This window comes from Camelus ferus, chromosome X, assembly GCF_009834535.1.
Source record: "Camelus ferus isolate YT-003-E chromosome X, BCGSAC_Cfer_1.0, whole genome shotgun sequence".
NCBI classification, from domain to species: Eukaryota; Metazoa; Chordata; class Mammalia; order Artiodactyla; family Camelidae; genus Camelus; species Camelus ferus.
The window spans coordinates 90,758,111-90,786,027 of NC_045732.1; the positions used below are offsets into that span (position 1 = coordinate 90,758,111).

The window sequence follows — 27,917 nt, forward strand, 5'->3', positions numbered from 1 at the left end:
AATAGAAAACCCACCTACACTGCTGGTGGGAATGCAGTTTGGTGCAGCCACTATGGAAAACAGTATGGAGATTCCTCAAAAGACTAGGAAGAGACTTACCATATGACCCAGGAATCCCACTCCTGGGCATATATCCAGAAGGAACCCTACTTCAGGATGACACCTGCACCCCAATGTTCATAGCAGCACTATTTACAATAGCCAAGACATGGAGACAGCCTAAATGTCCATCAACGGATGACTGGATAAAGAAGAGGTGGTATATTTATACAATGGAATACTACTCAGCCATAAAAACCAACAACATAATGCCATTTGCAGCCACATGGATGCTCCTGGAGAATGTCATTCTAAGTGAAGTAAGCCAGAAAGAGAAAGAAAAATACCATATGAGATCGCTCATATGTAGAATCTAAACAAACAAACAAACAAAGCATAAAAACAAAACAGAAACAGACTCATAGACATAGAATACAAACTTGTGGTTGCCAAGGGGGTGGAGGGTGGGAAGGGTAGACGGGATTTCAAAATTGTAGAATAGATAAACAAGATTATACTGTATAGCACAGGGAAATATACACAAAATGTTATGGTAGCTCACAGCGAAAAAAAATGTGACAATGAATATATATATGTTCATGTATAACTGAAAAATTGTGCTCTACACTGGAATTTGGCACAACATTGTAAAATGATTATAAATCAATAAAAAATGTTAAAAAAAGAAACACACAAACAAAGCCTAACGTCAGCAGAAGGAAGGAAATAATAAAGATCAGAGAGGAAATAAACAAAATAGAGACCAAAAACATTAGAAAAGATCAATGAAACCATGAGCTGGTTTTTTGAAAAGATAAACAAAACTCACAAATCTCAAGCTAGGCTCACCAAGAAGAAAAGAGAGGACCCAAATAGACAAAATAAGAAATGAACGAGGAGATATTACAAGTGACACCACAGAGACACAAAAAAATCATGAGAGAATACTATGAACAGTTTTATACCAACAAATTGGACAACCTAGAAGAAATGGAGAAATTTCTAGAAACAGACACTGCCAAGACTGAACTGAGAAGAAATGGACAATTTACACACTGATCACTAGTAGTAAAATTGAATTTGTAATAGTAATTAAAAAAAACTCCCAGAAAACAAAAATCCAGGACTGGACAGCTTCACAGGGGAGTTCTACCAAACATATGAAGAAGAGGTAATATCTATATTTTTCAAACTATTCTAAAAAACTGAAGAGGGTAGAACATCCCCAAATTTATTCTGTGAGGCTAACATTACCATAATATCAAAACCAGACAAAGACACCACAAGAAAAGAAAATTAAAGGCCAGTAACTATGATTGATAAAGATGTAAAAATCCTCAATAAAATATTAGCAAATTGAATCTAACAATATATAAAAAGAATCACACAGCATAATTAAGTGAGATTTATTCCAGGGATGCAAGATTGGTCCAGTACTCACACATCAATCAATGTGATATATATACCACATTAACAAAAGGAAGGATAAAACTCACATGACCATCTCAGTAGATGCAGAAGAAGGATTTAACAAAATTCACCATTCATTCATGATAAAAAACTCTCATCAAAGTTGGTACAGAAAGAACATATCTCAAAACATTAAAGGCTGTTTATGACAAACCCACAGCTAAAACCATACTTAAAGGAGAAAAGCTGAAAATATATCCTCTAAAATCAGAAACAAGACTAGGATGCCTACTCTTGCCACTTCTATTTAACATAGTATTAGAAGTCCTAGCCACAGCATTCAGACTAGAAAAAGAAATAAAGGCATCCAAACTGGAAGGGAAGAACTGAAACTGTCACTATTTGCAGATGACATGATACTTTACAAAGAAAACTGTAAAGTCTGTATCCAAAAACTATTAGAACTAATAATTTAGTAAAGTTACAGGATATAAGATTAATATACAGAAATCTGTCATTTTCTATACACTAATAATGAAGTATCAGAAGACATTTTTAAAAATACCATTTTAAATCACATCAAAAAGAATGTAATACCCAAGAATAAACTTAATCAAGGAGGTGAAACTCTTATATTCTGAAAAATAAAGGAAATTGAAGATACAAAGAAATGGAAAGATATCCCAAAGAACAGGAAAACCCAAAGAACAAAGGCAAAAGAACTGAACTCTGAATACTGTAAGACATTTATGAAAGACATTGATGATGACACAATATGATGGAAAGACATACTGTGTTCTTGGATTGGAAGAATCAATATTGTTAAAATGGCCATACTATCCTGTAATGTAATCCTGATCAAATTACCAATAGCATTTTTCACATAATTGGAACAAAAATTTTTAAACTTGTATGGAAACACAAAAGACCCCAAACAGCCAAAACAATCGTGAGAAAGATGAACAGAGCTGCAAGTATCACGTTCCCTGACTTCAGACCATACTACAAAGCTACAGTAATCAAAACAGTATGGTACTGGCACAAAAACAGACACATATCAATGGAACAGGATAGAAAGCCCAGAAATAAATCCACACACTTATGGTCCGTTAATCTATGACAAAGGCAGCAAGAATATGCAATGGAGAAAAGACAGTCTCTTCAATAAGTGGTGCTGGGAGAACTGGACAGATACATGTAAAAGAATAAAATTAGAACACTTTTCTTAAACTATATACCGAAATAAACTTAAAACAGATTAAATACCTAAATGTAAGACTGGTAACTATGAAACTCCCAAAGGAAAACATAGGTGTATCACTCTTTGACATAATTCCTAGTAATATTTTTTTTAGATCTATCTGCTAAAGCAAAGGCAATAAAAGCAAAAATATACAAGTGGGACCTAATTAAATTTAAAACCTTTTACACAGCAAAGGAAAGCATTGATAAAATGAAAAGAAAAGCTAGTGAATGGAAGAAAATATTTGTTAATGATATGGCCTGTAAGGGGTTAATATCCAAAATATATAAACAACTCATCAACTTAATATAAAAAAAATCTGATTTAAAAGTGAGAAGACCTGAATAGACATTTTTTCAAAGAAATCATGCAGATGGCCAACAGGCACATGAAAAGATGCTCAACATCGCTAATCATCAGGGAAATGCAAATCAAAACCACAATGAGATTATCTCATACCTGTCAGAATGACTATTATCAAAAAGACAAATAACAAATATTACAGTGGATGTGGAATAAAAAGGAACTCGTACACTTTTGTTGGAGTAAACAAAGACAAGATGAACTTAAACTAAGACAGATGAACAGAAGAAAAGAATACAAATTTATTTAATAAAAATTTTACATGACACTGGAACCTACATAAGGAAATGAAGACTGGAAGAAATTGATAAACCTGTGTGTTTTTATGCTAGGTCTGGTGAAAATGGAACATTGTAGAGTGACCGAGCAAAGCGTATGAGCTAGGTACAGTGAACTGTGGGAATCTTAGCAATGTCTGTTGAGATTCTTTTTGGCATCTCCTTATGTTTGGAGATAAGGATGCTCCTTTTCTCTGGGTATAGGGAGAGCAACTCTCAAATGAGGGTCTTATGACCTGCTTCAAGGGAGCAGGGGTAGGGGAAGTCTTTCTCAGACTCCTTCAGTTTAAAATACTCAATAGGCCAGGGTGCTACATTTTTGGGCTAGTGTGCCCTGAACTTCATCATGGGCCATTAGGAATAGGTGATTAGAAGAAACAAGAAAATTGTAGTAGACAAAATTAGAATTAGTCTTGGGGTTCTAGCAGTATGGAGACGTGGAAAACCAAAAGTGGGAAAGAAGCAAAGATAAAGAATCTGGTTTCTTTGAATCTGAGGTAGCTATGTAAGCCCTCTCTTCTAGAACTGAAAGTGAAAACACTATAAATTCAGGAAGAAGAAGATAGATTTCTCAGAGGTTTTGACCAGGAAGGGTTGAGTTCAGGTGAAAGAACCTTCAAGAACCAAGAATGAAAGTAAGTAAGGCTGACCTCAAACTAGATTTTGCACTTGCCTCCCAACTTTAGTAAAGTCCATACTATGAGTGCTCTTGGCTATAAGATACTTTTTGCACTTTACAAAGACTTATCTGTGTATAGGCCTATCAGTGACTCACTAATGATGAAGGAAAGTATGAGCAAAAAATGTGCTAATGATATAAAAGGCCTAGAAAGGAATACTTCTTACTCCCTTTAAACTCTCAGTGGTAACACTAAAAGGGATCTGCACTGAATTCAGGATACCCTGACGATCAAAGAGCAACTAAAAACATTAGCCTAATAATGTCCTAAAAACTAGAGATACACCAGTTAGCTACCTCTTTAAATTGCTCAAATTAGTTCTCCAAAGCTAAAGAGAAAATGTTTTTCTAGATTACTTCCACGTCTGTACTATTCCATGTCATTTAACAATACAGAATGTGTATAAATGTCATTCTCCGGTGCTTCCATAAGCCTCAAATTCAATTAGTTCTATTATGATTGACTATGTTAAGATTCTTCAATTGCCCTGTGAACACTGCCTCAAAAGTTTGTTGCATACTTCTTAATCAAGATCCTGCCAGAAGAAAAAAGGGAAAGATTAAAAATCAGCAACCATATATTACTCTGAGCACTACTGGAGTTCAATACCATAGGATATCATCTTCTTTTTAAAGTGCTATAATGTGATCTAAGCACAATTGACTTCTCTGGATAGAACCGTAATAGTCATAGGCTTTTAGAGCTGGAAGAAAACATATATATAGGTCATTTAATGCAAGTTCTTATCACCACTATCAGCAGCCAGCATTTATTGTATGCCTGCTGTGTACCAGGCTAATACCAACAAGTAGAGGTTATGAAACTTAAGGGCATTTATGTCAAAATGATGGTAGATGTAGGGAGAGGTTAAAAAGGAAAACAGAAATCCTGGAATTAAAATAATTACAGAATCTTTAAGATGAACATGAGTTTTGCAAGGAATGAATTTAACAGGATGAAAGAAATTTAAATTGATCCAAAATCTATTTTTACAGGGAGAACAATGATATAAAGCAGTTAACTAGTGGCAAAGCTCAAATTTGAACCCAAATCTCCTGACTTTTAAGTCTAAGGCTCTTTCCCTACAGCTTGGATTAATTTGTAACCTAAACTATATTCTTTTGCTATAAAAAACCAAAATTATTTTTCATCAGGAACTGATCACACAACTGTCTAATATCTCCATAGTAATATCCCTATGTTTAAAGAATTGAAAAAATTTAAACTTAAAAGAGTTTGAAAAACTTAAAATAGGGCTTTCCTATTCTTTGAATATTACGATTTCTTAAATTTTTGAACCACTCTGCAATTGACTGATCCCTGTATATACACACAACTACCAAACAGTTCATATTACACTCTTACAGAGAAGTGACCTGTCTGTAATCTTGGCTTTCTGGCAAGGTTACTATATTCAGCCCATTTTTTCCCATGTCAATAACTAGATTGGAATGGGCTAGCCTCTAAAGTGTGGGAGGCAAGGCCATGGTGCTATTCCATACCATGATTCCCACAGAATCCAATGTCCGGAAGCCAACGATTCCAATTCCAGCTTTATCAGTGATTTATTATAGACTTCAGTAACCCTTAACACTAAGGCTTTCAATTCTGCTCAAGAAAGACTCTCAAATTGATGAAATTACCCAAGAATAAAGATAATATTTTTGTGTTACGTTTTATATAGGCATAGAATTGTTCAAATGACCATGTGAATACTCAGATTACTTTAATAATGAGAAGGATAAAACAAACTCCTCATAAATTTTTCAAAAAGTTTGAAGGATGTCATGTTAGCAGAGTATTTCTCTATCTTACCTCAGGTTCATATTACAAGTATCTGATAAAATTTTATGGAATACTTAAGAGGCCTCTGTGCTATATTTTCGAAGTAAAATATTTAGCTTCACTATGTTTTGCATATGATAGAATAAGAACTAAAAAAAATTAAGCATGTCTGTATGTGTTTCAAATTAAACATGAAGAATTGGGCTTGAAGTTAAATCTCTTTAGGTGGTCAGTCATTTGAGTTTGTATTTCCATGTTTATGAATGCTCAAAATATTTAAGTGCATAAAGAAAATGTGCTTAGTTAACTCATTTTTATGGAATGCTCACATCTGTCAAAGATAATTATAACTTGCTTTTGCAACATAAAGTAGACGTCAAATTGTTGAATTTTACGTACATACAATGACATAAATGAAATGTAGTCAGAGATATAGTTAAAACAACCCTGGGCTTCCTTTCGGTCATCAGATAGCATTTTATCAACTCACAGTTGAGCGCCTGTCTTTACTCACCCACTTAAAAAGCAATTTTGAGATGGATGAGGCAGTAGCAAGGCAGCCCTGATCTTAATAGCAAAGCATAAAGTCAAAGGTCTCACACAGTATTACTTTGTACTCTTAAGGCAACAATTTAAACTTTCAGCAATACTGTGCATAGCAGCAAGAAAAATGTGTTCATAAGGCAGAAATAAAATTAAATTTATAAGTACTTTGTCATCTTCCCTTTATTTTATTATTCCTATTTTTAAATGCACCTCATTAGCAAAAATACTTAGAATGCAAATATTTTAGTAAAGGATAACTTTGTTAAAATTATTACAAAAGGTTTTGACATAGCTGTATGAGTAACACAGCAGTGTGAGGAGTTTCTCTTGATTAATAATTTTGAGTCTACTTCATCTTTAAGAACAAAAGAATAATTGATAATATTCTTTCATCTTAATTCCTCCTACTCAGGAGAGGATAAGAGAAGAGCTTCCTCGTCCTCTTCCTCCTAACTTGCATTCTTCTCTTTACCCAAGCTCAGATCAGAGGAAAAGAACAATGAAGCAGGCTGGACACATTCTGGGATGTGAAGAATGAAGTTCTTCACATACATTTGTAAGACAGTTCGATTTCCAGTAGGGTAAAGAAGAAACATTTCTTTGGTTCTATTGTCACTTTACCACATACCACATTTTTCTAAAGAAAACTGAAATACAGAAAGAATGAGGAGAAATTTAATTATAACTTCCCCCATCTTAGAAATCCTCAAGCAAGAAACAAAGTCATAACAGGCAGCAATTTTATTAGCTCCATTTCCCAGATTGATCTTTTAATTCTTATTATTTTAATTGAGAGTAGGAATGTCAGATTATTTTGTTCAGCCAGGTAAATCATCTTTGGCTCTAAGACCTCTTAAATGAAAGGAAATAACTAATTTTGTCTTTTTGACTAACTCTGGGATCTGAAGTTCCCTTAAACCTTTAATTATGTCCATGCGTAAAGGGAAGGAAACATCCTGCAAACAATCACATTCTTCTCTCAATAACCCAAAGTCAAGGCTATCATCACAATAAATTCTGGATGCAGATTCCATTGCATCATTTAGCTCGTTTCTCTCTGACCTCACAGCAATTCCAAAGGAAAGAGGAGTTCTGGTTTCTTATAAGTATCACAGAGGTAAAGAGAGCAGAGAGGTCAGGCAAAATTGCCTTAATTTTGCTTATCCTGGAAATTACAAGAAATCGGCCATTAAATGTTGGCCTCACCATCTGCATAATGAGGGAGAGGCGTGGGCTCAGTGATCTATAAATCTCTTACAATTGTGACACTGTGAATTAGTGAAGTATTAGAAGTCAAATCCCTTTGTTCCCCTCGTTCCATCACTAGCAGTTGCCAACTCCAGTTCTGAAGCAATCATTAAGGTAAGGGTTGAATTGGCATTGGGCACAGGGCCAATTCTATAGTGGCATGCAGTGGCTCAAATGAAAAGTATACACGATCCCATTGTTCTAGTAAGAAATTCGGAATCACTAGTAGGCTGCATTCAAGTTCCAAGTCTCTGATACTACAATAAAGCAGGCTTAGAAGTCTAGGATGGATGGATAAAGAGGAACAGAGTGAGCTACTCTGCAGACTGACCTCTCACCCCTGACACTGGCCATGCTCCATTATATATGAGTGACTACTCCAAGGAAGTCAAGGGGAGCCAAGAGTTCAGCTTGTCCAGGACCCAAGGTTATATTAGTCTTCCTCTCCTTTAACTGTAAATTCATTCAGAAAGTAAAGTAGCATGCAGAAAGTAATGTAGTTATATTTGCCCCTATTCAGAACTAGAACATTCAACAAAATTAAATGCCTAAAGGGAAAATTTCAGGGATATCTCACCATATCTCAAACCCAGTGTGTCAGTGAGTAGTAGCTTAGACATACACACTTAAATGGGATGATGCTCCACTGGGGACCAATTCTACTTCCTTACCTTTGAGCCATGCCATTTTCTCAGTCGACAATACCCTACCTCTCCTCTGCAATCTGCATCTCTAATTAAAACAAACAAACAAAAACCATCCCCCAAACTCCCCAGGGGAAACTAATCACCCAAACAGATCACCCTCTCTCCTCCCACAGCCCTTTGCTTGAGCCTCCATCACATCACACATTTCATTATCTTTGCATTCTCTTTCATTGCCACGACGTTTCTGTTTTCTAATGAGTAAGCTCATTAAGGATGGGGCTTTGTCTCACAAAGCCCCAGTTGCCCTCATGGCATCCAGTACAGTACTCTGTATACTGTGGCGCTTGAATGTTTGCAGGGTGCTTACTTGGGGGCCTTCCTAAGGTGAAATCTTTGGCATGAGGTTGTCCTTTCATTTGCAATTTGATTTCTGGCTCCTGGTACAAGGAAGATTACATTCAATAAACTGCAGGATGTTAAAATAGGTATGAAATTCTAAGTCAATCCCTATTCTCACATGTGATTGACATAATAACTTTCCAAAGTGACAAATTTGAGCTCTTCCCTTTCTACCGGAGAGCTCTTTAGGTGCAAAACAGCAGTTCTTGAAATAATACAGAGCTATACCCAACGGAGACTTGGTAGGAACCATACACACAAGGCTGCACATCAGTGGCATATGCAAATCTGATTCTGGAAGCACAATTCTAATCATTAATAACCATATCCACGTGACTACTGTATGTCCTGGACAGTCTAGGATGATTTCATACACTAACACAAAGATTAGAGGCCTCAAAGAGCCACAGTCTGTGTATCATTCTGCTGAATATTTCTTTTCTTTTAACGTTGTAGGGCTAAACACATAGGAATGCACAGTCCAATCAAGGATCAGGTTTAACCATAAGCATTAGGTTAAAATTAAAGGGATGATTACTGACAAGACAGGATGTTATATAAATATGGTCTGAGATTGATAACAAGCTCTAACTATAAAATATTCATTTGGAAAAGGGGGGACCAGGCCGTACAATATTAAAGGAAGACAAAGATTCTGCTAATATCTAAATGATAAAACAGGTACCCTAAGTTATTCAGGCCATTGTTTAATCAGATCCACACAGGGCACTTTAACATGATTGACACTTGAGAGCCTCATTTTTTGCTATCCATACTGGAGGCAAAATTAAAGGATGTCATTCTGGTACTTTCACAAATAAACAGCTTGGGATAGAATCCAAGGCAGAGGCCCCTTATAGCAAATATCGAACTATCGTGGATAATGTTAAGGTGAATCTTCGACACACTTATTAAAATGCATTGGATTAAAACAAAATTGATTTGCTGTCTATCTTCCTTCTAGATGTGGAACTTCAATTAAAATCAATAGGTTTGAAGCTTGTAAGCACAGCAGTAAATTATTAACACCATGAGATCTTTTAGAAAATTAACACTGATTGAAAAAGTGGAATTTTACAGACTTACCTTTTCATTCTTAATGAGAAAGTGGCTGCAGTATAATTTCCCTCCAACATTTTTCCTCTTTAATCAAATCTATACTTTGAATGAATTTAATCAAATAGTATTTGCAAGGAGCTACCCAATGGAATCTTAGGACTACGGAAATTTATCTCTTGGGTCCTGCTGGCTTTAACGTTCTTTGATCCCAAGAAAATGATACTGATGGCATGATGGTGTCAATAGCAAACAATTTTAATCTTGGCAAACCCTAAAGATGGAGCAGAGAGGAGATTATAGAATACTCTAAAAGAAGGGTCTCTAATTTTTCAACAACCCATTTCCCACTTTTCATTTCCCCAAAGTGAAAAATACCACAGCGTGTGTTTTCGTGTGTGAACAGGTGCAGGGCTAAAAGAATAATGTTTATTATTTTTTATGCCCTACCTACTTTTTAAAAAGAATTGGAGCAGTACATTAATAAATAGGAATACACTTAGGAACCAAGTAAAATGGGATGTGTGTGTGTAATAATTGTACCTGAAAACCTAAGCTAAAAAGAACTGCTACAAATGACCATAAAAATTAGTGCTACACTCAGCACCGCGATGCACTCAACACATAAGAGAAATTAGTTCACATTAACAAATTTGTTACATTAACAAAACGGGCTGGATCTCAACATCCTCGCTGATGACGATTTTTATTATCATTATTCCCTTTCCTTTGCGCAGAGAGTACCAGTTCATTTGAAAAAAAAAAAAAGTCCTAAATGTTGTCATATTTCCATTTTCCCAAAGAATTCCAGCTTAGAGAACTCTTCTTTTGGTTATAAGTCAATCTCCTCTCAAAGTTCATCAGTTTTTCCCAAACTGAAGTTTCTCAAACCAGTCTCCATCCTACCCGCACCCCATTGTCAATAGCATTGGTGATTATTCTAATCCCTATGCCTAAAGATACAAATACACCACTCTTTAATCCTCATTGATCTCTGCTGACATTGATGAAATCTATTCATGTTACCAAAGCACAATATTTGAAAAATTAAATGTTCAAAGGGGGAAATGCTACTGAAATGACAAGCTTACTTAATATGAGTTGAAACTTTGAATTTTTTAGAAATGCCACTATAAACATAAGGCTCTTTACACGTTCTCCATACAACTATGGCTAGGATAATATATTTTATTACTTGAAATAGGTAGTCCTGTTCATTTAGCAATCAACTTAACAAAATTGTCATTCTCCAATAAGGAAAATCAACATCCAGTACCAAATCTGAATACATATACAAAATCTGATTTTTTTTCCTCCAAAAATATGCTATATAATCTGTGTAGGAGCTTTAAAAGACCCTAGGATTTTAGAACTGGAAGTGACCCTTATAAAATAGTTGGCTTTTTTCATTTTATAATGAGTGATTACTAGCTGGGGATGGGGTGAGGAGGGCAATGACAAACAAGTAACCTCAGGATGGAGACAAATGGCAAAGTTCCTTAATTAGTTTTTGAACTGCCATAGCCAAAATAAACCTGATGAGCAATTCAAAGTAATTAAAATCCTTTGAACAGTGTGCTACCCGAAAAGATCTGTGATCTACAACTTGAGCTGACTTGTACCCTATCATTTTACAGCTCTAACCAGAGATAAAGTACCATTTACCAAACAAATCTTCACTGCCCATCCCAAAAGGACCCATAAAAGATTTTGAAAAACACAACCTTAGAATTCCCTTTGTCCTTCCTTGTCTTGACTAATTTCATTTGCTTCTGCTCTTACCCTTCTTCCTGCCCAGTCTTAAAGCCAGCTCAGCCAGCCAGCGATGCCTTTCCTGACCACCTCAGCACCCTTGCTTGAGTCATCCGTCCTAGGGATTTCTGATCAGGTTAGTAGGGAGCCACTGAAAGCTTTCAGCAAATGAGTGAAAAAATGAAGTCTGTGTTTCGGGTGGTTTCATAATGTCTGCACATTCCCTCAAGTGTACTTAGTGACAACGGCCAGAATGACATGATAAAAGAAGGGATGATGGCTGACACTTCCCAAGAAAAAAACACCCTAGAACTTCATGATTAACTGAATGTGGAGATAAAGGAAATCAGCAGCAAATTACAAATAATGTCCGCTGGTCTTTTCCTCCCGTGATAATGTTGTGATTTACCAATATATGTTTTATGGCTGATGGCACCTCCCCCACTAAATCAAGTAGTTAAGTGGCGTTTCATAGAGTCTGATTATTTCATATGCTATGATCTAATAATTTTAATGCATTTTTGATTAAGTACTATTCTCCTTACTGCTGACAAGGTACCTGAGATGTTAATTGTAGGGTGAAGACACTTATTCAGTACAACGAGGAAACAAATGTGATTATATCTGACACTCAACACTTTCTTTTTACTTTCCTTCTCTAATAGATATAGCCCCTTAATTTAAAATAGTGATAAAAAGCAATCAATTCCCCTCCTTACAGTCCTCTAAAATTAACTCACTTTTATTTTCTTGCTCTCGAAACCAAGAAAAATATTAAAATATATTTGTATATACATACATATAATTTAGCATTCATTATTGTTACCAATACCACTTTCCATATAATTTAACAATTAATTTTTTTATCTAGAAAACAAACAAAAATGTCTCCCTATTTACTGGCATCTTGAAGTCTTTCCTTGAATTAAGTATTATAATCATGGGACCAACAGAGTCAGTTATCTCAATAAAGAGAAACTTTCCTGTTATCTGACTGTATCCCCAGTCTCAGAGAAAACAGTATAGAATGTTTCCTTTTCTTTTTTTTTTTTTTTTTTTTTTTCAGATCAGCAACTCTCAGTGAGGTTCCATGCCCTAAGACAGACTTTGGCAAACTTTTTCTGTCAAGGGCTACACGGAAATGCCTCAAGGTTTGTGCGCCAGGTACAGTCTGTGGTCTCTGACACATATTCTTTTTTAACAGCTCTTTAAAAATGTAAAAAAAAATTTTTTTAGCTTGCAGGCTACACACAAACAGACTGCTGGCAGGATTTGGCCCTTGGTATCGTTTGCCAACTGCTGCTCTAAGGAATCTACTGTATGTAATAAACAAACTGGTTTCTAGTGCATCTAGAATGGTTTTAGGTATGTCCTTCTTGGGAGGATTGATAAAACATTAAGTCACATAATTTTCTCTGTTTTATGGTTCAGATGACAACCCCGATTGAGAAAGGCTGCATTAGATTAACAAAGCTCCAAAAACACTACTGGAAGATCATTATTATTTTTTCATTTTTTGTTTTGCAAATTATTTAAAAAAATTTATTTCTATTTATCTATTTTTTATTGAAGGTTACCAAAGGGGAAAGGGAGGAAGAGGGATAAACTAGGAGTTTTGGATTAGCAGATACAAACTACTAAATATAAAATAGATAAACATTATTTTTTTAAATACAGGCATTTAAAAATATTTACTAAGAGAAAAGCTAAAATCCAAAATTTCAAGGAACTTTCCTTTTGTACAAAGCCTAAGTCAAACATTATAGACTCACTACCTCTTAGTAGAAAATTAATTACACATAGTAGAAAAGTAATTACATATTAATTGCCTCAGTAGAAAATTAATTACATTCAATTCAAAATTTGCTTGGAATGAAGACTTGATCTCTTCTGTACACAAGTAGTTGTGTGTGCTTTATCTTTTATAAATAATAACCTAGTCCAGACTCCTGAGTATAATCCCCAAAGCTCACAGTTTTAGAGCTTAAGGGTTACCTCTTCAGTCTCCTTACTTTATATTTGAGGATATGTGTGCAGGCATTATTTCACAGTAGAAAGGAACAGAATATACTACATTCTTCATTCTAGTAGTTGGGGGAAACAATTTAGTGTCCTACCAGGAAAAAATAATTACATTCTCGAGCTCTGGAACCACTTGGCCATATTAAATAAGAATATTCTTTCACAATACACAGATCATATTTTGAGTTAAAGGGGTTTTAAAAAATCATCTAACGCTGTGCTTGATCTTTCACTCAGGATCATACTTAAGACTATAACTGCACAACACACTGTCATCAAAAAATATACACAAGAGTATCAAATTTAAATGCTTCTAGTTATACAGAATGACTCTCCCCCAAAACCCAGGCATGTAGATGGACAACAGGAGAAAGCTGTCTCCAGCCTGGAATGCAGGGAGGGGGCTGCAAGCCCTGGGCAGAATACAACGTGCTTTTTTCCAAGTATGAAGACATTTATACCCTTTAAACTATTGGAAAGTGAAAAGCCAACAATAGAATAATACAGTATTTAGTATCCATAAGTGTTCCTAGAAAAAAAAGGAATTGGACTACATACTTCTCTCAGCCAAGACATAAATCAAGTGGTGCTAAAAAGTCATTAAGCAAACTTATTTTAAAGTAAATCTGAGACGCTACTCAGCCTTGAAATTTTCCAAAAAACTGTTTTAATCATTCCCTGAGGGAGAATTTTAAGGCCAGAACCTACTGGAAAAGTAACAATAATATTAATTCCAGTCACTTGAAAGAAAGATTCCTCCTCTTCAGCCTCCCCTCCCCCCTCCAATAACAGTTCCGATTAACCAAATATAATCCAGTGATAATCTTTTCCTTGTTAATGAAAAGTATTCATTTTGTCTACAGAGGGGAAAAAAAAGGCCACCCAAAATGACTCCAAATGTCTAAAAACACTTTATTGGCCCAGTACACACACCATCAAAATTGCACATCTTAAACAGAAAAGCAGCTGAAATCACCATCCCTATGATGTCAGCTCTCCCCCTGATCTTTCACAAGCTTTCTCTCAACCAAAAACACTCTGCATTTTCTTGCCATAACAAATCAATTATGTTAATATAACTTTGTATCACAGAAGTCATAAGCAACAAGAAAGAAATGAATTACTATTACCTCCCCAATTTCCTTTTCTGTTAGCTTTTTCTCCTCTCTGCAGAAAGTAGAGAAATTTCCCATTCTAAAAAAATAGAGAATTCTCAATCTTTAAAGCAAAAGACTACTTTTCCCCTTCCTTGGAAATACTGTCTTTCTCTTCTTCCAGAGTCCAACACCTTTTCCCTCACCTACATTTTCTGTTTGCTCAGGAGGCAGCAGTAATCCTCTGGTATTATGAAATTCTACCTTCCCTAAGCAGGGTTTACACTGCAGCCTCCAAAACGATGCCTGAACCTCAGCAGATAGAAGATCCATAGCAACAGCGGTAATAGTTTTTTTCACTTGCTATTACCAGAAATCACAGTCCAAAAAGATGATGATGGAGGTGTCACCTATGCTAAAACCTTGAAATTGATTCATTATTTAACTAGTCAAGTCCCACATTTTCATTTTATGTGCCCTTTGGGAAGCCTGTGACAGAGTAAAAAAAGATCTTTCAGTGACAGTCACCATTTTTCACAAAGAGATAAATAGTTAAAAAAAAAAAAAGCAGCTCTCCCATACGAGATTTTGTTTGTCACTGGAACAGAATCCAATGCCCCACTCCCTCCATTCCCTCTCGCCTAAGACTCTACAGTGTAAAGTATCTTAATAATTTTAGCTTCAAAAATAAGAGCTTAGGCAATGATCACAAGTTTCTGTTAACTAGAAGTCATCTGTATACTGCTCAATGCCTCTGATTTACTAATAGGTAAACGGATTTTATTATTTATCAAAAGCAGCTCCTCTGATGCAATGATTCTCTGTAAGACTATTCTATGCGAGAAATTAAGCAGAGAATTGAGAATCTTGAGAAATATAATCCTACATAATGTTCAATTCAGTTCTAATTCACTAAAACAGCTTAACACTGGTATTGAATTTCATTAAAAGTCATTTTCCATGATCTGTTTCTTGTGTGGAATAGACTGCTGTGAGTCCAATCTTTTTTCAAATGATAATAGTTTAAATATTAAAGACAGGAAAAAAAGACTAGCCATGATAAAATGCAACCTGTATAAAATCCTGATAACCCTGCTATGTATTTAGACGTAGGTACATATATGCAAAGATTTACCTTAGAGGAAATCTTTTTAAATGTGGTAAATAACTCTATATATTCTATATAATACAAATATTTAGCAAAGTCATGGATACCACAATTTTTACTGAAAGCATAATTTTAACATAAATTTTACTGAATTCCTTTTATATGCAGATCTTAAATGACAGTGCCAAATCATAATTTTCTGCTTCTTGAACTTCGTGATCATCCTATCTTTTATCCATTTTCATTTTGACAATGCACTTTTCTACTTTTTAAAAATAGTTATGTCTAAAACTGGGACAGTTGACTAAAACCTCTGCTGGCCAATGTTGAGCCTTATCTTCCTGAATTAAAAGTATTTTCGAACACAAAATATACTTCATGCATAATATGCGTTGCATGTGCAATTCACACCACCCCCATTGATTTTCCCCAAGAAAAACTTAATTTACCATCCAGAATAATGAGAAACGGGTCACAAAAGTAATAAGTATTCTGGCAAGGAGACAGCTACCACGTAAGAGGTGTCAGGTATTTTACACCCAAACAAAAATTGTATTCCCTAAAGGGGGAGCAAGTCACGTAGGGACTCAAGGATCTTATTTTAATGATAATTAAACATCACTTAAAATGTGTTTAGAGGTACATTTCTACACATGTTTTTGAAAACCCTGACTGATGGCAAATCTTTGATTCTGAAGGATAATTTTGGTTCTGTTGGCTATATGTTTGTTTTAGAAATTGTAAAGTGACTTAGGTCCAAGGCTGGTGAATGAGGTAGGTAATTGTGTGTCCACATTGTTTGGTGTTGACAAATTCATTAAATAGGTCCTATTAGCTTCTCTTATTTTCTGTTCTAATCTTTTGTTTAAACTGAGCTCTGAGCTTTCCTACATGGTACCTGTTGGCAAATGGTAATAAATTAATCTGTCAGGTATACAGAATATTTCAGAGAGCAGAAGCTGGAGTCAGAAAGGCCATTTAGGAAGTGGTTTGATATTTCCTTAATGATTCAGAAGTAACTTCCTCTCCCCTCTGAGAATTTCCATATGTAAACACAAGTTGGCTCTGGAATGTCATGACTTTTAATGGGTATTATTGACATAATAGCAGCTCAGAGTTATTACAACCAGGGTTTTTTTTTGGGGGGGGGGCATAATACTGAGTAAGGGAAAGGGATTCTGTACAAAAAAAACATTGATGAGATGTATCAAAATTGGAGAAAGTTTTAAAAATGTCTATCTTTGAGGAAAATAGTGCCACATACTGGCATTTAGGATATTGGCATTTTATTTCACTTTAGCAAAATTGCATTTTCACAATTATGAGCATAAATAGATTTCACGTTCTTAATAAAAGTGTTTGCATTTGAAGATAAGAGCATTTACTGAGCTGTCAAAACTACCTGGATCAAGGCACACAGACGTGATGGGTGACAGTAAGATTTTGGAAGCTATAAAACTTAACACAAAATTGAGTTCAGCTTCTTAGAAGGATGATTGAAAACCATGGTATTATCATTTTCACAATTTCTTCTCCTATCTCTCTCCAAGCAGGACCCCCCATCTCCATCTTCACTCCTGAATAAACCTGTTATTAATTAATTGCTTCTGCTTGGCTGTGTAGCCAGCCAGTGCTTCAAATTCGACACTTCTAAGAATGAACCCATTTTTTCCCAAACTCAGTCATATCTTTGAGTCTGTGCTCCCACGTCATGTTCCTTTCCTTCCCCTATGCAATTAGTCACCAAGGTCTGTTAGTCTTCCTTGAGTGATGCTCAGATTGGTCCCCAGACCAGCAAAGCAGCTAGGAACTTAGAAGTGCAAATTCACAGACTGCACTACAGACCTACTTGAACCACAAACTCTGGAGATGGGGCCTGGCAACCTGTGTTTTGACAAATCCTCCAGGTGGTTCTGATACATGCTCAAGCTTGACTATCACTGCCCTAGACCAAACCCTTAACAACTAAAGCCTGGGCTATTTCAATATCCACCTACTATATCTAACCTTCCCCTCTCCAACCTGGCCTGTTGGGTTGGAAGCCTAATGCAATCTTCCAAAAACAAACCAACCATTGCTTTGATCAGTTCACTTTCTTGATTAGAAAAATAACCCCTCATTGTAGATTGAGTTAAAAATAACTGTCTCAGTATGGCATTCAAGGCCTTTAATCATTTGGCCCTAAGATAGTTCATGGCAACAAGCACCTACCTCAAACCTCTGTTATATAAGTTGTGTGTGGCCCTTTATTCCTTTTCTCCTGCCGGTCTCCCACTCTCCTTTCAGGGTCTGTTTTAGGGCTGCCATGCCTAGAAGCAATGAAGTGCAGTGGCCAAAGCACAACTGCCTAGCATAAAGACCTTCTGTAAATGACATTTCCCTTCCTTGGTCGGATCTTCCTTGGAGTGCTACTGTGTCAGTTTCTGTCTCATTTGGGATTCATCACTATTGCTCAGCATAGTTCGATTTCTAAATGTGTAGATGTCTAATTTCTCCAGTTACAGTATAAACTTCTTGAGGTCAGGGACTCGCTTATACTTCTTGTATCTCAAAGATAGGCATCAAGCACTATGTCCTACACAATGTAGGCCTTCCAAGCTTTGCTGCTAATAATTTTCTAGCTTAAGTCACACCTAGTTCTTTCATGAAGACTAAAGAGTGTAGAAACATTAAACCTGGATAACCAGTGTCCAACTTGGGAAAGTCTAATATATTACCATTAACTGACAGGCACATACGAAGGCTCAGAGCAAAGTTCAAACAAAGGATTTGAAATAAAACTAGAGAAGCAAACAAGAGCCTAATTAATGAGTTTGCTAACTGTTCTTCCCATGGGGTCAGTAGCACTTAAAAAGCATACATTTGAAATATGCTTCTTTCCCTGGGGCTGCTAGTCACACTGACTGTAGTCTCCTTAACCACAAGGGGTCAAAGTTCTATTTTCTATCCCCATACTTAGTAGTGTGTGTGCATGCTTAGCTGATTGGTTTCTTTTACGCTTCTGCTTAAAGTTAATGCAGGCAGCAGGAAATCGAGACTAGGGAGGCTAGAAACTTTCCCAGTTCTAGTGGGCAACAATAATGATGAGCACAGGCTCTGGGAAGAAATTATGACTTTATGGTTTCTACTGGCTCAGCGACCCCAGTTTTTCCTGCATTAGTAATAACTTACGCCCCACCTGATTATCTCTGCTGCTCATCCCTTCCCCATCACCCCCTGCTGTGTTATTTATACTATACTGCAGCAAGCAGTTAAATCCTAGCTTAATATAACATACTGTAAAGTGATATGTCCCAAAGCCAATGGTTTAATGGAAAGCTGGGGGAGGGGGATAAAAAAAGGCACTAACAGAGCAACTCAAAAATGCATTTTCAAAGAGAAATCTGGATGGGTCTAGATGTCCTTGAAGTATTTCCTCCACCTGCCAAAAATTCACTCTGAGGATTGTGTTACCGGGCACTATTGAAATCTGGTAGAGTAATTCACCCGTATGCTTAGAAATCCCCTAACATATCTAGTGTGGTATGGATTTCAAATCCAGTAAGACTTTATTAAGTTGATACTGGGAGGCTGTTTCTATAATTCAAAGCAACTGTTATTCTTCAGCTAGACGCTATTGTTCTGTAATAAACAAATTGAAAAATCCAATGATGGCTGATTTGAACCCTACTTTTTTCAGTCCTTGTTATTTTAAATTGATAGGGTTTTTACAAATTTTTTCCTCACTTTTTTTTTAAACAGGTGAAGAGGGGAAAGGGAAAAAAATACCACTAAAACCACATAATCTTTGTTATAAGGATCTTAAAAAAAGGCTGAAAAGTTTTTTTTTTCTGTAAACATTTTTTCACGAGAAAAAGACAAAAACACAATGCCTTAGATTTCCTCAGCTGCACATTTTTGAAGTTTTTTGATCAAAAAGGAGGAGAGTGGACATTTTAAAAAAGATAATTAGAATATTTTAACTCTTTCACCTAAGCTGTCTACATTTTTGTTTACTCTAGTTCCCAGGAAGCATGAACCACAGTTTTTTCTTATTTTGCTAGAATATCCAAAGCTATGTCATAACAATGGCTAATCTGAAACTTTAGGACATGGATCATTGTAATCCATGATTGTATGATAAATGAAGGAAGAGAAAGGCCAGCGGACTGCTGTCGGGGGTAAGGTGGAACAAGTCTAGAAAAGGCTGAGGGGGACTATAGCTCTATCCCCAGTAAGGTAAATGCTGGTAAGAGGTGATGGGGAGAGAGAAGCAGGAATAGAGGAGAAGGATGGGAGCTGCTCTGCACTAGGTTTCCTGGTTTCTCTGAATGTGCACATGAGGAAATCTGCTTGAATTATATGGGTTTGGGGGAAGGACAACAAAGAGGATGATGGGTAGAGTTGGCCAGCAATGTGCTGTTTTGTTTTTAAATACAAATTTGAAGGCATTTTCCTACTGGATAACTCTCCCTATTTCATAGGATTCTTGAGAGGAATTAGTTCATGTCTTTTGTAAATGTGTGATTTCTACAAGCATTAATTCAAAGATGTGGTCCCTACCATACAACACCTTAGTCTAAAATGGTAGATAAACAAGTGAGAAATGTACATAAGAGGGAGCCAAAATTTTACTGTGCATATTTTGTTGATTTTTGTTCTTTAAAAGTGAGACACCTCATGGCCTTCCTCCAGAGACATTGTTTTATATATACCTGTGGTAGAAATTCTTTGTGTCTTAATTATACACAAGAAATGAGGAGTTTGTTGCATCACACCTAATAATAGTGTTAATTTTTGTTCTCCTAACTCTGTTTTCTAGCAACAAATGAGCAAAACCACCACTCTTTCAGAAGATACAATTTAGTCAAAAACTATCATCAAGCTGTTTGAAATTCTACTATTATATTTCTTTTTTAAAGTGCATTACTCCCTGTAAAATGTGAACATTCATGGGAGAGGTCACACACCGAGTCATTAATCAAAAACACCTTAATATCAATGAAATTTATCAGATTCTTTCTAATGTGATGGCTGGGACGTAAGAGAAGTAAAGAAGTTTCTTTTATTTATTTGTTTGTATTTTCTGGGGGAGGGGAAAACAAAGGGAAGCAACAAGACGTTATTTCTCTTAAAGGCACAAATTTGTGTGAAATCAGCCCTAGTTACTAGGAAAGCAATGAAGGCTCCTTTTTCTCTCAAAGGCCTTGAAGACAAGAGAATAAGAGCTTCAGTTTGTGGACAGCTGATCAGTTACATGTATATTTTGTTAGACTTATTACATATAATGCATTAAAATCGTTTTAGTAAATATAAAATGTCTGCATTGTGCATACATAAATTAACCTTCATGATCTACAAGAATTCAGGCATTACACAATATATTTACAGAAAAAGAATGGAAAAAAGGCAGAAAGTCTATACTGCATTCACTAGCCAACACTTTTACCTATAATTCATACCTAATGATATAAAGAAAAGTAAAATACATGCTCCCCGCCTTCACAAAATTTACAACCTAGTTTGGGAGACAAGTGTAACATACATAATTAGGGAAAATCTAAGGCAGTATAAAAATCAAGGACTGGACTGTCTGCTGCTGACAAGAGATATAATAGGTGCTTGGAAGTGGGAGAGGTTTTTGTAACCTGGAACATTCAGAGAACATTCATGGAGAAAGTAAGACGGAGACCTTGAAAATCAGGTAGGATTTTCCACCGTAATCTGGACCCAATCAAGCTTTCCAATCTTACCCCCTATTATTACTCTACAGGAATTCTTCATTATAGTCCAAGTCATTATATGTTACACTTAAAGATTGTGGGTGCACACACACTTGCTCAGGGTATTTCCCGGCTTGGAAATGCCCTCCCCAGTATGGGTCCTAACAATCATTTGGAGGCAGTTTACCTTCTGTAAGCCTTCAACGCTTCCAGTCAGAAGCTTCATAATAGAAGAGTGAAAAGGTCAGTCAGTGATTACTGAATTGCAACTGGCATGGTAGAGCAAAAGGGATTTCTTCTTGGGAAGTAGTGATAACTAAGTTTAGATCTGTGGAGAGGAGCCAGATAAAAGAAAGTCTGGAAAGCTGAGCAGAAGACCGTGGGTCTGGCAATGGGGGTATGTCTGTAGGTGTTTTGTGGGTGGGGGTGGCTAGATTTCAAAAGAAAAACATGGGTTATCAAGCAGGAGTGAGAGGCGATAATGACAGTGTTTTCATGTGATTAGCCTAGTATTGTTTTGCAGGATGAACTGTCCATATACATCCTAACACCTTTTATAGCGGAGTTCAAATTATACTCCACAGATGACGGTTAATTCATCCTAATAACATCTGATTCACGCAAAGGGAATGCAGCTTTTATTATTCCCCATTTTGTAGATGATTTGCTCAAGGTCACTGAATAAATGAAAGGCAGGATTAAAAAAACACAGTATCACAATGTTCAATAGTTCCTAAGTACCAGCTAAATTATATTTTTTCATTTTCTATGACTCAAGCAAGGGAGGTACATGATGGACCTTTGTCCTCAGGTGCCATTTTTAGACCCTCCTTAGTGTTCAAGGCACATGTGCACATGTCCTACCATCCCCAATTCCTGTTTACTCTCCCTTCAGCCCCCCTAGCCTCCTCACCCCATAGCTACCTCCAACTCTCCCAGCCAACAGCTGTCTTTGATTATTCTGTTCCAGCTGGTTTTCTGCCATCATTATTAGCATATTCGACATCTCTGTATCTACCACTCACCAATGAGGACAATGGTTTGGGTTTATTTATCAGTGCGAGCACTGCTTTCTACTTCTTTCCACATCAAATTGCAAAGCTGATTAGTCCCTTCAGAAGGTGGAAGGGAGGTAAGAACCCTACACACTAGATTCTGGCACCAAACTGAACTCCTCCAATTTTGGTTTCATGATGAGAATTAAATACTTAAAGGATTCCTCCCACCCCAAAGTTAACTCCCTCCCTCCTGACACATTTTCTCATCCTCCCATGCATCTTAAAGTCATGCTTCCTTTTCTTACAAGTTAACCCCCCACGTATGCTTCCTGTCTCATGAGGGCTCCACTTCCACATATTTTCTCTGGCATTATGCACCTCTCCCTCCTTGATGGCTCCCATTCTTCAGGTTCAAGTAAAGAGACCAGCATATAGTAAATGTTCAATAAATGTCTGATTGATGACTAAAGTTCCAGATCTATATCTTCAAGTATTCCCTGAACAATTTTTAAAAACAGCTTTCCTGACTCATACTGATATACAAAAACTTGTACATATTTAATGTATATAATTTGATGAGTTTGGACATATGCAGATGGTTTTGAAAGCATCACCACAATCAAGGTAACTGACACTTTGTGCTACAGTTTTATTTTGTCATCTCACTGCTACTTTGAACTTCACAAGTCTGGAACAGAAATCATTAACATCTACCAGATCTGGCTCTTCCCCTAGATTTTCCAGTTTCTTTTGGATGTACCATAATCATCCCAGTTCCCTGTATTCAACACCATAAAGGCTTTGACCCTTCCTTCTGTAACTAGCTAATTATTAAGTCTGGTAACTATACTTTCTTCCTCACAGTTCAAGACATATGGAAGGCAGTCAATCAAGATCCATTGCACCTGTACAGATATGATTGCCCCATTGAAATAGCCTCGGTAGATCCAACTGCCTCAAGTCTCTCAATCATCCAGTTCATCCACTCATTCAATCTTAAGATTTGTCTTCTTATATATAACTTTGTTCATTGAGCCTCCCTTACTCAGAAATATTTAGTGGCTAGACCAAAGGCCAAAACCCTTCCCTAGCATTGAAGAACCACCATAATCTGGACCCAATCAAGCTTTCCAATCTTACATCCTATTATTACTCTCAGGATTTCTTCATTATAGTCCAATTCACTTTATCCCACGCTCAAAGATTGTGGGTGCACACACACTTGCTAAGGGTATTTCCCTGCTTGGAAATGCCCTCCCCAGTATGGGTCCTAACAATCATTTGGAGGCAGTTTACCTTCTGTAAGCCTTCAATTCTTCCAGTCAGAAGCTTCTATTACGGAGTAAGTATTACAGATTTTCCATTATTTGGTATTTCATGTGCTAGATTTAAGTCCGCAAGAATATATTAAGATCTTTAAGGGCAGAGATAATGTAGTACATTTCTGTATCCTTCCCAGAACCCAGGAACAGAGTTCACCAATGCAAAGCAATGTTTTCCATCTCTTAGATAAAAGTCTTCAATAAAATGTTCATTAATCCAGAAGTTTCATTTCCACCTCACATCTCAAATAACAATCATTGAAAAATTGTACAACCTAGATCATATTTAAATATACATGAAGGCTAATTTTAAAATTCTTTAGCAGGAAGTTTACAAAAATTCTTTCACAGGAGGCATAACACAAAGCATAACATAATAACACTTAGGACTCTAATTCAACATTTAACTTTATTTTCCCATCTACACTTTATGAAAGATTTAACACCCAATTTAGAATACTTGTCTTCATAAATACTAATGTGGGCCTAAGGGGAAATATCTTGAACTTAAATGTGATTTATAAGTGAAAACTTCAAGATAAAAAACATGTTCTAAATCATTAAAGAGTAAATATTTGAGTGGAAAGAAACAGGTTTATTGGTTTCTCTTTAAGTTGCCCTTTAAATATTTTCCAAAAGCTTAGCTCCTGGTATGGAAAGTTTCTTGAGTTATACATTAAAGGAGTAAGCACAAATTGAGTACCAAAAAATTTTCATGCTCTCAACATTTCGGGTAATATGGCAAAAAATGTTCATTACCGTAATATTAAGAAATAACGCGTTTGAATAACTAATTCATAAGGAAGAGTTTGAACTGGACTAAATCCTGGGTTTTCTTTCATCACTCCAAATTTCTTTTCTATTTTAAACGAGTGGCAACAGAAATTTCTTTGTTTGAAAGTCAGGAATGCTGGGAGTCTTAAGTGATAGAACAGGTAACTCGACTTCTGCTTCACATCTTTCCTCAGGGGGAGAAAAACTTCGTGGATAAAGTAATTTTGTTTTTATTTCTGGAAAAATCATTTTTTCCATCAATCTTCATAATTCTCTAAAATAAACTGTTAAAAAGTTATAGGCCAGTCGACCACTTCACCCCAATTTGTGGAAATACTATACATTAATTTCAGGAACACATGCCTGACTCAAGTTTTCTTACTACCCTCAAGGTCTAAACGTTGCTCCTGACTCTAGCAAAACTCGAGGAGAATTTTACAAGCTCGTGATGTATTTCTGTATCTCATCGGCAATCTTTCTAAACAAAAGAATAGTCAAAATAGTCTAGGCTCAAGAATCACACTGCATACCATCATTTATTTTTAGGGGACCCCGCAATTTTAACTGGAAAACTTCTGTGCTGCACTGAATGCTTAAGAACCACATCTACGAAGAAAATGGAAATAAAGAAGCTAAGAATTTACCATTTCATTAAGACAGAGAAAGGGACATATAAATGCTCCTCTCTTCTAATGTTAAGATGACTGCCCTCCTCAAATCAGGGTGGACGAAGTAATCATCGCTTTGGGCAGGCATAAGGTGAAAGGTAGAATTTATCATTTAAAATATGTGATTCACATTCTAAACCACCTTCATCAAGATTTAATAATTGAAGAGATAGGGAACTCAGATAATGAAACAAAGCTGGGAGCCCTAAGGAATACTGAACAGCAAGCAGTTCCTAAACCATATAAATCAAATAAAGACAAATCAAATAAGGACCAGAAGCCATAGAAATCAAATAAAGTCAAGACAAATGAAATAAAGACCAGAAACCATTTTCTCCTCAGCCCACAGAGTTCTCCAGAATCACAAACTTGATCAACAGGAGGCACTCACTCCGCTGACACACGCAAGCAGGCAGCGCGTGCACACAATGCAGACAGAAGCACTGAGACCCTCAGAGACAAACTTTCCATCCCTAACGTTCTGCTCCTCACAGAATGGAGAGGAGAGCACAGTGGGCTAAATTTCCCACTTTCTTCCACATCAGACTGAGCAAAACTATAGCTAGCCTTGCAAACTGCTAATTCTCTTGATACAATCAAAGGCAGAACAGAATGATTGGGAGTGAGGGGCAGTGGCTGGGCGAGAGAGGGAGGGGGGTGGCCTGAGAAGAAGGAAGTTTGAGACATTTTGTAAAGCTTCAAAGGATTAATCTTTAAAAAGGCCCTAATATTTCTCATTTCCCTTTTTCTCCCTCTCTTTTTCAAATTAAATACACACCAACTTCCTGGGACTCAACCCAGACTTGCCCTATATTCAGATAAAAGGCCTGGTGCTTAGGACACACTGGAGTCCTAGATTAGATGCATGTCTGACATAAATGGTCTCATTTGGGGAAAGTATTTTAAAAGTCACTTTTTGTGTGGCCATGCATAAAATGTGACCAATTACCTTAAAAAAATGAATTCCACGCATCAATTAGTAAATTGAGGCCCTAATCCACAGCAATCTGACTTCTACCAGAAACATAAGCTATTTACTATTTACATTTGTTCTGAACTTGGAAAAAGTTTGCTTTCACATTTTTAAAAGATAATGAGGCTTTGGTGTTTCTAGTCTCTGACCTCTTCGTAAATGAGTTGTTTAGGCTATCTAGCAAAGGAAAAAAAAGTAAAATTTGAATGCTTAAAAGTTAGTTAAACTTGGATAACATTTAGTAGATAACTTGATATGCACCGATTTAAAAACAACAGTATAAAAAGTATATGGACATAGCTTATTTCTTCTTTAATAAAATGAAAATATAATGAGGGAGGGCTGGGTAGATCTCGAGTAAAAAGTTGGGTCCCATGCAGTAGTCCCTGGTCCAGGACAAAAAGTTTCCTTTAACCACATGCAGCAGTCTTCCTGGGGGAAAGGCAGTGGGAGGGGGCCGGGGAGTCACCACTCTGCTACTCTAACGTAGGGCCCTTCATTTCTCACGCCAAAGTTAGGGCTGGGCCAGGTGGGGGGGAGTGACATACAACTTCGCCCTTAAGCAGCAGCACCAAAAGGGGAAAAAAAGTCACCTCGCTCTCCGCTCTCTGCACACAGGAAGAGCCCAATTCAAAGCCTCCACCGCCGACACCCCCTTGTCTTGCTCCGCCCCAACTTGTGTCGTGTGTTTGTGTGTGTGTGTGTGTGTGTGTGTGTGTGTGTGTGTGTGTAGCACGACTTGCGTTTTACCCCACAAATTCCGAGACACCTCCATCTCTCCCAAGTTAAGTCCTCCCACCTCCAGTCCCCAACGGTACCATGCTCAGCCAGCGCAGGTGTCTCACTCTGGCCTCTTTTTATAGCCAGCACCCCCCCCCCCCAACCCCGCATCCCCACCTCGTTGCGCGCCCCTGTCCCTCGGCGCCTGCCCAGCGCAGTGCACCACCTAGCTTAAACGCCGGGAATCACTCGGAGCCCTATTCCCAGGACACCTGGCCGGAGCGCCCGGCTGGGCTTCAGGGGAGCCCTGGGCCGCTTCCCGTCGCCGGTGCCCCGCCTGGAGCGCGCACCGGGCTCCCGGGCGGTCACGTGGACGGCGGGGGAGGCCCGGGCGTCCTCACCTGCATCCCGGGAACTTGGACCGCCACCGGTGAGTGGGCCATGAAGGCGAAAGCTGCTCCGCGCGGCTTCGGCGGCAGTGGCGCCTGGGGCTCCGAATGGCTCCTCCTCCGGGGGTAGGTCGGCGGCCCTCCCAGGCTTTTCGACCGGGGCCTGGAAGGACACACACCAGTGGGGTTACGAGGCGGGCGGCGCGCGCGGCTCGGGGCTGGGAGGTGGGCGGTCCGTGGCGCGGCTTCCCGGGACTCAGTCTACCTTTCTGGCGCCCGCCCGCCGCTGTGGCCGCCGCCTCCGCCGCTGCTCCTCCTTCTGAACGCGGGGCGCCGGGTGTGGCGGTGGCCGGGACCTGGGCTCGAGTGATGCCGCTCGTCTGCGCCTCGCCGCTTTAGGAAGAGGAGGTGGAGGCGCCCCAGCCACCCGCCCGCTCGCCGGGCCCGGGAGGCGGTTGGGGGCGGTTCCGCCGCTGGCCCGGCCCCCGCCCCGCAGCCGGGCGGTGTCAGGAGAGCTAAGGCTCCGCGCAGGGAAGGGGCTCGGCTGGGGTTGCTGGAGCCCGAGAAGAGGGAGACTCTCCCGGCCCACGGAGGGGAGAGCCCGAGTACCGTGGGACCTGGAACACGGCTCAGCCTGGAGAGAGAAGGGAAGAGTTCGAGTGACCCTCGGGGTCCGAGGGCGTCCCGGACGCGGCCACGTT

The 27,917-nt window shown here is 37.9% G+C and overlaps 1 protein-coding gene across 1 annotated transcript in view; it reads right to left on the reverse strand.

The window, feature by feature from the left end:
• The window catches only part of STK26 (serine/threonine kinase 26), a 51,651-nt gene extending 24,073 nt beyond the window's left edge, over positions 1–27,578 (reverse strand). Inside the window, exons 1-2 of the mRNA XM_032474946.1 lie at positions 27,482–27,578; positions 27,229–27,379 (exon numbers count right to left, since the gene is read on the reverse strand). Of these exons, the coding sequence (XP_032330837.1) occupies positions 27,229–27,270 (42 nt within the window). The 5' untranslated portion in view covers positions 27,271–27,379; positions 27,482–27,578. The remainder of the gene's footprint in view (positions 1–27,228; positions 27,380–27,481) is intronic.
• Between the last annotated feature and the right edge of the window lie 339 nt (positions 27,579–27,917).